The sequence below is a fragment of the Myzus persicae genome, unplaced genomic scaffold (genome assembly GCF_001856785.1).
Source record: "Myzus persicae strain clone G006 unplaced genomic scaffold, MPER_G0061.0, whole genome shotgun sequence".
Taxonomy (NCBI): Eukaryota; Metazoa; Arthropoda; class Insecta; order Hemiptera; family Aphididae; genus Myzus; species Myzus persicae.
The window spans coordinates 27,206-40,323 of record NW_019100497.1 but is presented as its reverse complement, the minus strand read 5'-3'; the positions used below and the strand labels follow the sequence as shown (position 1 = coordinate 40,323).

Genomic DNA, 13,118 nt, shown 5'->3' with positions numbered 1-13,118 from the left:
AGTCTTTGAAACACTCACGTCAACACATTTCACACTGCATAATATGACATTGTATTCAAAATTGGCAAATTTTCACTGACGAATACCATCTCTGAAAAAAACGCAGCCTAAATAGTAAAATTTTCAACAATATACATATTACATATGTATGAGATATTTGTTATTAGAATTACAGATATTATATAGCTAAAATAATCTCTTTAAGTTGTAGCTTTTTTCTTACCTATACGTAGTTATTATATGTTAATTTGTGTCTTAAGTATTTTATTCAATAACGTACAAGTTTTATACCTTACGAAAGTCATATTTCTTCACTATAGGCACGGCAAATTTGATGGAGAACGAAACATCCAGAGCGGTGGACTCCAGTCGGCTCGCCAATCGGACAGGCACGCGAATTCAAGGGTGGCGGACTCCGGTCGGCCCGAGAAGGTCAGGAAGAAGTCCTAATTGTTAATGCAAAACTTAGAATGCTTGAACGGGGTAAGTCGGGGAGCTGTCCCGTCTGCCTCCTATGTATATATTAATTTTGATACCGTCAATAAACGATGGCGGCGCCGCGGAAGCAATGCGAAAGCAGATCCCGCGGCGTCGTCGGTTAAAACAGGAAAAAAAAAAAAGGCACGGCAAATTAGTTATCTACTAGATAACTCTGCTATTGGTTCATTTTTATTTTAATAATAGTATAAAGCACAGGAACTAGTTAACATTACTGATTAGCAAGTGTGTTTATTTTATTTCAATATTTTATAAATATTGTTTGAATCAATTATTTTTAATATTAATTAATGTAAAATATATTAATTCCTGAAATATTGTGTTAAGAAAATAAATAATTATTGCAATAAATTAGAGTTAGATAATATGTTATGTGAGTATCTATATTTAAAAAATAATTTAGTATAATAACTGCAAGCCAGGGCTAGTCAATGACAACACCTAGGTTTGAATAACTACAAAATTTAAGGATATTTGCAGAACGCCTGTGCGGTCTATACATTACACAATATTATATATAAAGATACTAGCTATGCTAGTATAAAAGTATTATTTTGGTTATCACTCGTACGGGGTTAGGATAGTGAGTTTACCACTCTGTGAAAATTTTTTTTTTTTAGATACAACTATAATATAATGTAATATTAATATATAATAGAACAATGAAAAATATACAACACTAAATTAATAGTGTCCTGCAACTGCTAACTTTGAATTTTAAAAAAATTACAAGTTCTAAATTAAAATTGTGTCTTGTGAGAAATCACTTATAACGGGTATTTCTAAATTAAACCATTTAATAAATGTCTATTTCAAGTAGGTACTTAAAAATAGGTTATAATTATAAAATTACATTTAGAATTATATTTGTATATTATTTGATCTCTCCGCTCTCGTATTTTATGCATTTGCTCTCAGAAATAATGTGTTTACACAGGGGTAGCTTATTATTTTTCATGAAATTAAATTTTTATTTGAAGTATAAAAAATAAATTTAAGTACCAAAAAAATATGAAACCAAAATTAATTACTTTAAACATCGACGCTTTCGGGCTTCGGCGGAATTCCTGATATTGTGTGTGCACTGCAGAATAAATCAGAAATACGACAGAACTAAAAAAAAATAAAAAAAATATTGAGATTTATTACGAAAAAAAAACCGTGGGATCGCTTCATGTTTCTTGTTCATGTCTGCTGCTTTTCTAACTGAAATTTTAGATCGATTGCGTCTTAGCAACTACTTCGACAAACGCCACGGATTGCATTATAATTTATACTACGTCAATATGATACAACCATAGATATATGGTATATTAAAAATTTAGATTTTTAGATACAATTCTGTCGCGAGTCAATTTTTACGTCCGGCGTCTAACAATATTGTTTTTAGTCTTAACGGTTAAACTATAACTCAACATAAAGTCATAAAACCCTAAAGGTGTCGAGACTTGAAAAGAATTCAAAAATAGGCTTTGAAATTTACAGAAGTAATAAAAAATGGATACTTTAATCGTGCCTATAATATTCTCTCTAGTCTCTAGGCTCGGCATTAATATATTATGAAACAATATTATTCTATAATAGCGTGCAGTCACCGATGTATTTGTTACAAAATTGTGTGGTTATATTATACTACTACACTGTAGCGTAATAAATAATATAATATGTATACTGTATACAGCCGAGTAGGTACCTAACTTAGGCTCTCACATAAAGGTAAGTGACAGGGTAAAAAAAATGTATTGCTTCCCTCGTACCTACCTATATTTATTGTTTTATATTTTAAAAACTTACCCTACAAATTAAGTACTAAAAGTATAGTTTATACTTTGCAGAGGTCGCTGTGGGTATTTCTTAAAATAGGTAGTATTTAAAAAAAAAAATCATCAACATTTTAGGTTAGTTAGTTAGGTATACACATGAATTTACTAGACCAATTTGAATTAGTTAATGCCAAAAAAGTTGTTAAATTAAGTACCTATTGTGACATGTCACATTGTACCATGCTGATATAGTAACACATGATCCAAGTGATATACATTTCCAATAACATTAAGATGTAACAATTAATGCTGAATACTGTTAAATGCTTTTAATTATGTGTTCAACAACAATTATTCGTAATATTTTTTTGTTTTAAAGGCACTAAGGCAGTTTCCAAAACGTACATATATTAAGTAGTAGCATTAGTCTTAAGTTAGTAAACTAGGTTTGAATATAAAATAATTATTTATAAGTATGGAAATATCCAGTATCCAAGAATTCAATATTTCCATTTTTCATTTTAATAGATGAAATTTCAATTAAAATAATGTAAAAAAAATTATTTTGTAGACATATCAAAATGACAATAAATAAAAATCATCTACATCCTATATAGAGTTAATCAATCACCTAGGGAAATTTTATTTTAAAAAAAATATCTTAGCAAATTGAAAATGGCAATTGATTTCTTAAATAATAATTTAAGAATTTCATATTTTATTATATTGTTTATATCTATGAATAAGAAAAATAGCAATTAAATACAAAAATATTAAGTTCAAAAAAATACAAAATTTGTTTGTTTGTTTTTTTTAAAAATATTTTATTTGTAATATATATTTATATATTTGTGGGATTATTGTATAATTTAGTTTTTTGAAATAGTAGGTTGTTGTACATCAACTGTCAAAAGTAGCTGAAGTTGCAATTTAAGAACATTATTTGTTCAAAATATTGATCCGTCATATTTGTTCTTTTTTTGTATTGTTGCTTCACCAACACAAAACAATCTCTTCTCTACTGATGCACTGCTAGGTAGTGGAGTGTTGTGCTTCACAAATACCTGAAAACTAAGTACAAATGTTATTGTAATATTACCACTAATAGTATAAGGAGTTTTCAATTAATCTAACTTTTTTGATAGTGGGTAAATTATGCAAACATTCTAAAGTCTTTGTTGGAGATGTGCCCAAATCTATTACATCACAAACTGTTGATTTTACCTCGCAGGAATTTTATGATCCGGTAAAAAAGGTAGATAAATTATCTTACATTTGGTTATCTTCTACATCATTGTTGTCATTATCACTGGTATTTAAGTCATAACGGGCACTTTTTTAATATTCTGAGGCCAATTGCTTTTTTATATCATTTTTAATCCATGCTTTTTTAGATAGTGGGAGGCAGACTGCAGCAGTAATTAAAAACTTGTCTATCAAATAATCGGCAAACCTAGTTTTTATACCTAAAAAACAAAAATTATTATCAATAAAGTTTGTTTATTTTAGCTCATGAGTATATAAATGTAGGTACTACACAGAAATATAAATATAAATAATAGATCAGCTGATTAAAATTTTACATTATACATCAGTAAAACTGTAAGAACTAAGAGATACTATATATTTACTACTTAGTTAATAGTATTTCCCAATAAAGTAAACCAAAAACAGCTAAAATGAAAAGAAATTAAATGTATACAATTTAAGTACTTGGCTAAATAAGATAAATGTATTTAAAAAACATTAATTATTACATACCAATAGGTATGGCAGTCACCAGAGATTTCAAATAATTAGAAACTGTTTGATCACTTTTCATTAATTCATATTTATAAATTAATTCTTCAATTATAGGTAGGAAATGACCAAAGTACATGTTAGTATCACCTTGGTGTAAATCCAAGCTTAATGAAATAGGGCCCATAATTGTTTGATATTGACACATGAAATAAATATCACTTCTATTAAATCTGAAAATATTGTTCATAAAATATTTAGATAAAATAATTAATAATTTTTAAGATTTACAATTTACCTGCCAAAAGCCAATTTGTCCATTATTATTCTAAACTTAAGTTCATTATTTTAAATTAATTTATTAAGCAGCACCACTGAATCATACAGTGAATTCCAACGTGCCTCGATGGGTGTAATTAAATAAACACCAAGATTTTGTTTAAATAAATCAGCTGACTTAGTTGAGCAACCTTGTTTATTCCACAAAGCGGTAGACTTGGCAAATGTGCTTCTTGACGGTTTTTTGTATGCAATATTAGACAAAGCTTCTTTAGAGTCCTAGAAAAAACAAGTTATACAAATAAATTATTTTATTTTGTGTTTAATTTGTACAAATTTGTCATTAATAATAAAAAATCAAACAAACATAATTTATTGATATTTAAAATTGAAATTTGGGTATAGATAATAGAAAATAGTTAATGTCAATCATACTCATAATTATATCTTAGAATATTTTTTTTCGTAAATTTTTATCATTTAAATTGAAAAAAAATTTAATTTTTAAATGTATTACAACTCATACAAATTTGATTATGATTATTAAGTGTTAAACCTACTACCTAATAGTTTTGTCCTAATCGCTATACTTACGCAAAATATATTCTTTTCGATAAAAATATCTTTAGTATTTTATAATTTAACTATATTAGGTTATCTACTTAAATAAATGTTTAATTACCATTGTTGCTATTAAAGTTATTGTGTGCGCACAACATCGATGGTGTGCATATGGCAAATCATGGTCTTCATATTTTAGAATCGAATCTACCACGGTCATCACTGTACATACCAACTCTAATGGATTGAGAGTTCCGCACTCGGGAAAACGCTACATACAGTTGTCCGTGCGTGAACACCGGTGATGGCAGGAGAAATCCAACTCTATCAAGCATTTGGTTCTATCAACAATTTTTTAATGAGTGAGTAGTAATTATAATGTAAACTATAAATTTTTAAACAAAAATGTTGCACTACTGTCTACACGAATGTGTATTCAATGCAATGTTAGCCAAAGTTATTCGTTTTATCATATAGAAATACGTTAATGTGCAATACCTATACTAATGTAATGTGTGTTCAACACACTACAACTAGAAAAATTTTTATTTGATTTTACAAATATAGTTTGTTAATGACTCATTAATAATGAGTGTGATGTACGCATTTTGCTAGATTATGTATAATATGTTAATAATTTAAAGTAATATATATTACTTGAAAGCCACCGCAAATGGATTGATTCGCCGTAACAGTCTACCTAAGTCTGCAAGCAAGTTAGTGGTCGTTCACATGGCTGTTGTGCCAAGCGAATGTGATTTTATGCCCCGGATTCAATAAAATACAACTCACAATACCTTGGTTGCATTAGTTCATTTGTGACAACATCATTGCTAATCCTACGATACACTTGCCCGTGAACAGAGAATACTCTTGGTCCCTGACCAAGCAAACGTCTTGGGCTCAGATCAGTGGAAATAGCCGCAAATGCCAGAGTGTTGTTGTACCGGCGGATTTCTTTCCAAAAGTATTTTGCTACCTGCGAATCATCAACCAACAAACGAATTAATAACTCTGGTGGTGGACCCAAAACACGGTCTCCTGTAACAGCCATTTGACCGTTATTGCAACACGTAAAAAAATGACCCATTGAAGTACGCTTGCAGGAGAAATGTCGGGCACCACAGTGCCAGCAGACAACATTCAATGGTCCTATGTCATGCCGTCTGGAAGTTTGTGTTGAATGCCAGCCGGACGGTCTCTCAAGGGTGCACATGCTCTCGGTACAACAGGAGGAATCGGTGCGAATATAATGGAACTGCAATTAAAATGCACAGTTATTAAGAATATAATGTTATTAACTTATAAATGTTTTTTTTAATTTTAATAAGATGTATTTACTAACTTCTTCATTGACGTCTGGTAGTAAAACATCAAGTGCATCCCTGAATTCAAATTCTGCCTCTGCATCAGCAGGAAGTAAATCCACATACTCAATGTCATCTTGTATCACTTCCCTCGTAGTATTTTTTCTTCAGCTAGGTCCATCATTACATCTTCCAATTGGACTTCGACAACTTCTATCTCCATCCCGTTGTTACCGGGGATTGCCACTTCCGCTTCTAGTTGACTGCCTGGTGCCGCAATCTCAGCGAGTGGTTGAACTACCTACAGTATCAAAGGAAGTCCGTTGTAATGTGTGTATAATAACAATCTCAAATATTATCAGCTTAAATATTCAACATATGTGTCATATACTCATATGTTATATTAAAATGTCTGACTACATATCAATAACATGTGACTTAATATAAGCATATAAAAATCAGCTCACCGATAGGGAATGTAATAAGTACAGCACATTTTGAATAAATAAAAAACATTGTGGAGAGCATATTGTAATCAATTAGTTAGTAACATTTAAACTACACGTTATAGTGAATTGCATTGCAAACCGAATAAAGGTCAATAGCAGTAATTGTTGAATAATTATAGCTGTAATAACATAAGTAATTATTTTACATAAATAAATTTAATTTTAGCCTAGAGAATGTATCCCTTCTGATAATAATGAAAACAATACATTTAAGATACACATAGAGGTGGTGTATAAATGTAAGTGTAAAAAGAACAAAAGTATTATTATGATTAGTTTAATTAAATTATTAGAAAAAATACTTTATTATATTTGAATAGTAATATGAATTGAACAATTGGTATTTCAATGTAAAGTAATTTAATTAATTGTCTATAAGCATGATATTATATTATGTTAATAAATAAAAGACACCGTATGACATTATGTAACAATAATTATTAACTTAATACAAACGCTACAGTCCAAGTTGTGTTCATGTGTGGTTTGGTGTAGTATTGTAACAGTGTCATTCGAATAACTAATAAAAATAGTCATGATACACTCACTAAAGATGGCACAGCTCTTGAGAACAGACGACGATGATGTTGTGTTTCTCCTTCATAATCACGACCTAGTACGAAATGTCTCGAGCACACTTTTGAGTTGGCCAAAATCTGTTGTGCATTTATACCACAGTTCTCGACAAACAACACTCACTGACGTCTTCGGCGGTCATTCGTTGGAAACCTAATTTAACCATTACATTATGAGTAGTTTTGGTGTAATTCTAGTATGAGTTGTTAATAAATTTAGTGTAACCTGTGCAACGAAACTCCATCAACACCGTCGACGTTTCCGCAGATCACATACAATCTAACCATAGTGATGTGCCTTAACTTTGACATTTTAAAGAAAATAATATATAATAGCATCATATTGTAAATGTAATTAATAATTATATTATATGTTAAATAACATCTCTATTTTTATTATTAAAAATATGTAGGATAAATAGTGAATAATAAGCATAATATTATGTATATTTTACGTATACACGACACTCGGCGTCGTTAATCGTTTTATCGTTATTATTAATCTCTGTTGTTATCACTTATCAGTGCCCGATGATATAGCAACACGGGAATTCCATGAGTTTTGTGTTATATTTAGAAAAAGTGTGTATACGGTACACGTCTAATGATGGTACATAATACATATAATGTACACAGGAAACAATGTTTAAGAAATTCTCCAGACTTACGAAACAAAAGCGTAAGAAGAGAATCCAAAAAAATATCGCGGTGAAAAAGCGCGCCGTACGTAACGGGAATGTATTTCAACAAATACCGACCAATGATCTCGGGAAAGAATATAGAAATGATAGAAAACATTGAAATGCAAATAAAAAAACGCGACACCTTCGGGATACCAAGTTTGGATTTTGAGGGAGCACGCTCGGGAAACAATGCATGTCGCTTTTTAAATCAGGTTTTATTTAATAATTAGGTGACTGTAATGATGTATAAGTACACGGGGTGAACAATTAATGTTTTAAATAATAAAAACAAGAATAGTACTCAGTACCCACCAGTCTACAAAACGCCAAACGTAGTAAAAAAAAAAAAGGTAAGAAAAAAAAAAGAGTGCAAATTAGTATAGTAGTATAGTATGCAATTACGTAAAAACGAACATTCCGCAGACGCTCGTCGAAGAAACTAAGAAAGTCACCCGAAGTCGGAGCGGGGAGCCGACCCAGGTCTACTGCGCTCTTCGCCCTCTACTCCGCCATCACATGACAGCGGTATTACCAAATGTTGCCTATCTAATTTAATTTGTTTTCAAAAAGCTTTTTGTCAATGGTCAACGATTTTGACAGACCCGCGGTGTTGGTGATAACATCCGTAAATACGTAAAACGCAAGGCAAAACTAAACGGTGGAAATGTGGAATCACTTCTATAGTTCTATATTTATTTGCCATCGACCAGTGGAAGTGAGTACACGTTACTTTATTATATTTTTCACTTTTATTTTTTTTGTTTTTTTTTTGACAACTTTACTAATGTTAATTTTTCGTCGTAGAATGTTTCAATTTAGAAATTGTACGGTGACGGTGGCTGCAAGCCCCGTCAACAATCAACCATCTTCTGCAATCGTAGCACCTATAAGTATGTATAAATATTGTCAATTATCATTACGTATATATAATGTTAAACATAGTAATGTTGTCCGCTTTTCTTTTTCAGAGTGCTACAGTTGCAGAAAAACTGGCCACCTGGCCCGCCATTATAAGAGTATTTTGTGTATATTATATATGTGATCGTAAGCAATGCATCTAAAATATTATTTATTATGCAGGCAGAAGACCAAAAGTGCAGAGGGACTTGTCCCCCCGCCGGCGTCGTGAAAGGTCCCCCCTCCGGCGGCGACATGGGGCAACACACGCGGGTGCGTACCCAGCCCCACTTCTTATGCGGGACTCGGCTCCCCCCGACGGGGCACCTTAGTTGCGTCCCATTAAAAAGGTATACATGAATTGCGTCCCACTATTTGGGATAGGTAGTAGAATTTTTATTTCGTTTTCAGGGGTTCTCAAAGGTATATTAACTATAAGTAAGCCACCGATGATGTTGCATTTGCAACTTTTTTCTACTTTTTCAATTTATTACCAAGTAAGTTTTNTTATAGCGGACGACGTGCAACGGACGGGTAACACGATGAAGGCAAGCAATCCGAAAACTGTGACTGGGTGTCCAGCGGTCTCTCCTCGTCTGTTGCATTACTGTGCCCCGCTGTATGCCTGGTTCTGTTTTGTTATATTTTGAAATTATTCAAGTGCATACAAATATCTGCTGATATATTTTTAGAGTACATAAATAATTCTAAATAATTTACCACCTAGTGTGGGAGTTGCAGTTAGTTTAAATGCATGTTTGACATTTGATACAAATACATTACAAAATCCGCATCAAGAGAGAAGCACTTAGAGGTTGTCGAATTTCCCCTAAGTCTTAGTAGCAGTACAATAATGATTCTGTTGCTGTTACACCTTCATTGATAAAGTCATTTCTAGTATAATGTTCTGAAATAATACAAATGCATACAAATATCTGCTAATATATTTTTGAGTACATAAATAATTCTAAATAATTTACCATCTAGTGTGCGAGTCGCAGTCAGGTTAAATGCATGTTCGACAACAGTTATGTATTCATTACAAAATCCGCATCTAGAGAAAACCACGTGGAGGTCGTCAAACTTTCTCTCTTCCGCGAGTCATACTTACGACTGCTTATAAACCATATGTCACACAGACTTGTCACTCAGACTTTTGTCAAACAGACTTTTGTCACACAGACTTGAATCACACAGATCCATTTGATCACACAGATAGGATTCAATGTTCATTAAGTTCTGGTAAATGAGTTCTTATAGTCTTTATTGTACAGTTATATCGCATGTAGAACTTCTCTGTAGACAATGTTCTTAGTGACGAATCTACCACGGTCATCACTGTATATACCAACTCTAATGGATTGAGAGTCCCTTACTCGGGAAACCGCTACATACAGTTGTCCGTGCGTGAACACCGGTGATGGCAGGAGCAATCCAACTCTATCAAAAGTTTTTTAACGAGTGATTAGTAATTATAATGTAAACTATAAATTTGTAAACAAAAATGTTGCACTACTGTCTACACGAATGTGTATTCAATGCAATGTTAACCAAAGTTATTTGTTGTATCATATAGAAATACGTAAAAGCAATACCTATACTAATGTAATGTGTGTTCAACACACTACAACTTGAAGTAATATTTTTATTTGATTATACGAATATAGTTTGTTAATGAGTGTGATGTACGCATTTTGCTAGATTATGTATATGTTAATAATTTAAAGTAATATATATTACTCGAAAGCCACCACACATGGATTGATTAGCCATAACAGTCTGTCTAAGTCTGCAAGCAAGTTCTCCAATAGTGGTCGCTCACGTGGCTGTTGTGCCATGCGAATGTGATTTGCTGCCCCGGATTCAATAAAAAATACAACTCGCAATACCTTGCTTGCATTAGTTAATTTCTGACAACATCCATTACTAATCCTACGATACACTTGCCCGTGACCGGAGAATACTCTTGGTCCCTGACCAGGCAAACGTCTTGGGCTCAGATCAGTGGAGAAAGCCGCAAATGCCAGAGTGTTGTTGTACCGGCGGATTTCTTTCCGAAAGTGTTTTGCTACCTCCGAATCATCCACCAACAAACGAATTAATAACTCTGGTGGTGGACTCATAACACGATCTCCTATGACAGCCATTTGAACCGTTATTGCAACACGTAGAAAAATGACCCGTTGAAGTACACTCGCAGGAGAAATGGCGGGAACCACAGTGCCAAATGCCAGCCAGATGGTCTCTCATGGGCGCATGTGCTCTTGGTACAACAGGAGGAATCGGTACGAACTGCAATTAAAATGCACAGTTATTAAGAATATAATGTTATAAATATTTATTTTAATTTTAATAAGATGTATTTACTAACTTCTTCATTGACGTTTGGTAGTAAAACGTCAAGTGCATCCCTGAATTCAAATTCTGCCTCTACGTCAGTAGGAAGTAAATCCACATACTCAATGTCATCTTGTACCACTTCCTCTCGTAGCATTTCTTCTTCAGCTAGGTCCATCATTACATCTTCCACTTGGACTTCGACAACTTTTATCTCCATCCCGTTGTTACCGGTACTGCCACTTCCGCTTCCAGCCTGGAGCCGCAATCTCAAGGAATGGTTGAACTACCTACAGTATCAAAGGAAGTCCGTTGTAATGTATGTATAATAACAATCTCAAATATTATCAGCTTAAATATTCAACGTATATGTGTTGCATGTGTTATTATTATGATGATATTTAACTGCATATCAATGACATGTAACTTCATAAGCATATAAAAATCAGCTCACCGATAGGGAATGTAATAAGTACAACACTTTTATAATTAAATAAAAAACAGTGTGGAGAGCATATTGTAATCAATTAGTAAGTAACATTTAAACTACACGTTATAGTGAATTGCATTGCTGACCGAATAAAGGTCAATAGCAGCAATTGTTGAATAATTATAGCTGTAATAATGTAAGCTATTATTTTACATAAATAAAATGAATTGTAGCCTAGAGAATGTATCCCTTCTGATAATAATGAAAACAATACATTTAAGAAACACATAGAGGTGGTGCATAAATGTAAGTATAAGAAGAACAAAAGTATTATTATGATTAGTTCAATTAAATTATTAGAAAAAAATACTTTATTACCTATATTTGAATAGTAATATGAATTGAACAGTTGGTATTTCAATGTAAAGTAATTTAATTAATTGTGTCTATAAGCATGATATTGTATGTTAATAAATAAATGACACCGTATGACATTATATAATAATAGTTATTAACTTAATACAATTGCTACAGTCTAAGTTGTGTTTATGTGTGGTTTGGTGTAGTATTGTAACAGTGTCATTGGAATACCTAATAAAAATAGTCATGATACACTCACTAAAGATGGCACCGCTCTTGAGAACAGACGACGACGATGTTGTGTTTCTCCAGGGTTTCTCCTTCATAATCAAGACCTAATTTAACCATTACATTATGAGTAGTTTTAGTGTAAGTCTAGTATGAGTTGTTAATAAATTTATTGTAACACGAAACTCCATCAACACCGTCGACGTTTCCGCAGATCACACACAATCTAACCATAGTGATGTGCCTTAACTTCGACATTTTAAAGAAAATAATATATAATAGCATCATATTGTAAACGTAATTAATAATTATATTATATGTTAAATAACATCTGTATTTTTATTATTAAAAATATGTAGGATAAATAGTGAATAATAACTAATAACTATAATATTATGGATATTTTACGCATACACGACACTCGGACTCGGCGTCGTTATATCGTTATTATTAATCACTGTTGTTATCACTTATCAGTGCTCGATTATACGGCAACACGGGAATTTCATGAGTTTTGTGTTATATTTAGAAAAAGTGTGTATACGGCACAGATATAGATAATATATATATTATCTTTATCTGTGGTATACGGTACACGTCTAATGATGGTACATACACAGAAAACAATGTTTAAGAAATTCTCCTGGCTTACAAAACAAAAGCGTAAGAAGAGAATCCAAAAAAATATCGCGGTGAAAAAGCGCGCCGTACGTAACGGGAATGTATTTCAACAACTACTGGCCGATGATCTCGGGAAAGAATGTAGAAATGACATCACACGTTGAAATGTAAATAAAAAAACGCGACACCTTCGAGACACCAAGTTTGGATTTTGAGGGAGCACGCTCGGGAAACAATGCATGTCGCTTTTTAAATCAGGTGTAATTTAATAATTGGGTGACTGTAATGATGTATAAGTACACCATGTCCGAGGCCCGAGTGCTGTGTCGT

At 32.3% G+C, this 13,118-nt stretch overlaps 2 protein-coding genes across 5 annotated transcripts; both read right to left on the bottom strand.

Moving 5' to 3' along the window:
• Positions 1–3,073: 3,073 nt before the first annotated feature.
• LOC111028078 lies at positions 3,074–5,604 on the bottom strand. Of its 4 annotated transcripts, XR_002603876.1 has the most exons (6): positions 5,499–5,604; positions 4,963–5,182; positions 4,300–4,559; positions 4,023–4,234; positions 3,535–3,727; positions 3,084–3,332 (listed from the first exon to the last, which is right to left on the bottom strand). XR_002603876.1 is itself a non-coding variant. In XM_022306618.1 (5 exons), exons 2-4 carry the CDS (start codon positions 4,320–4,322, stop codon positions 3,600–3,602), a joined length of 363 nt encoding a protein of 120 aa, XP_022162310.1. In that variant the 5' UTR covers positions 4,323–4,559; positions 4,963–5,604; the 3' UTR covers positions 3,081–3,332; positions 3,535–3,599. The 4 variants fall into 4 exon arrangements, 2 of the variants coding, with proteins under 2 accessions (XP_022162310.1, XP_022162318.1); XM_022306618.1 differs by having other exon boundaries at positions 3,081–3,332; positions 4,963–5,604; XM_022306626.1 differs by lacking the exons at positions 4,963–5,182; positions 5,499–5,604 and having other exon boundaries at positions 3,081–3,332; positions 4,300–4,706.
• Positions 5,605–10,821: 5,217 nt separating this feature from the next.
• Positions 10,822–12,410, bottom strand: LOC111028071. Its single transcript, XM_022306605.1, has 3 exons — positions 12,199–12,410; positions 11,184–11,439; positions 10,822–11,104 (listed from the first exon to the last, which is right to left on the bottom strand). Exons 2-3 carry the CDS (start codon positions 11,367–11,369, stop codon positions 10,892–10,894), a joined length of 399 nt encoding a protein of 132 aa, XP_022162297.1. The 5' UTR covers positions 11,370–11,439; positions 12,199–12,410; the 3' UTR covers positions 10,822–10,891.
• Between the last annotated feature and the right edge of the window lie 708 nt (positions 12,411–13,118).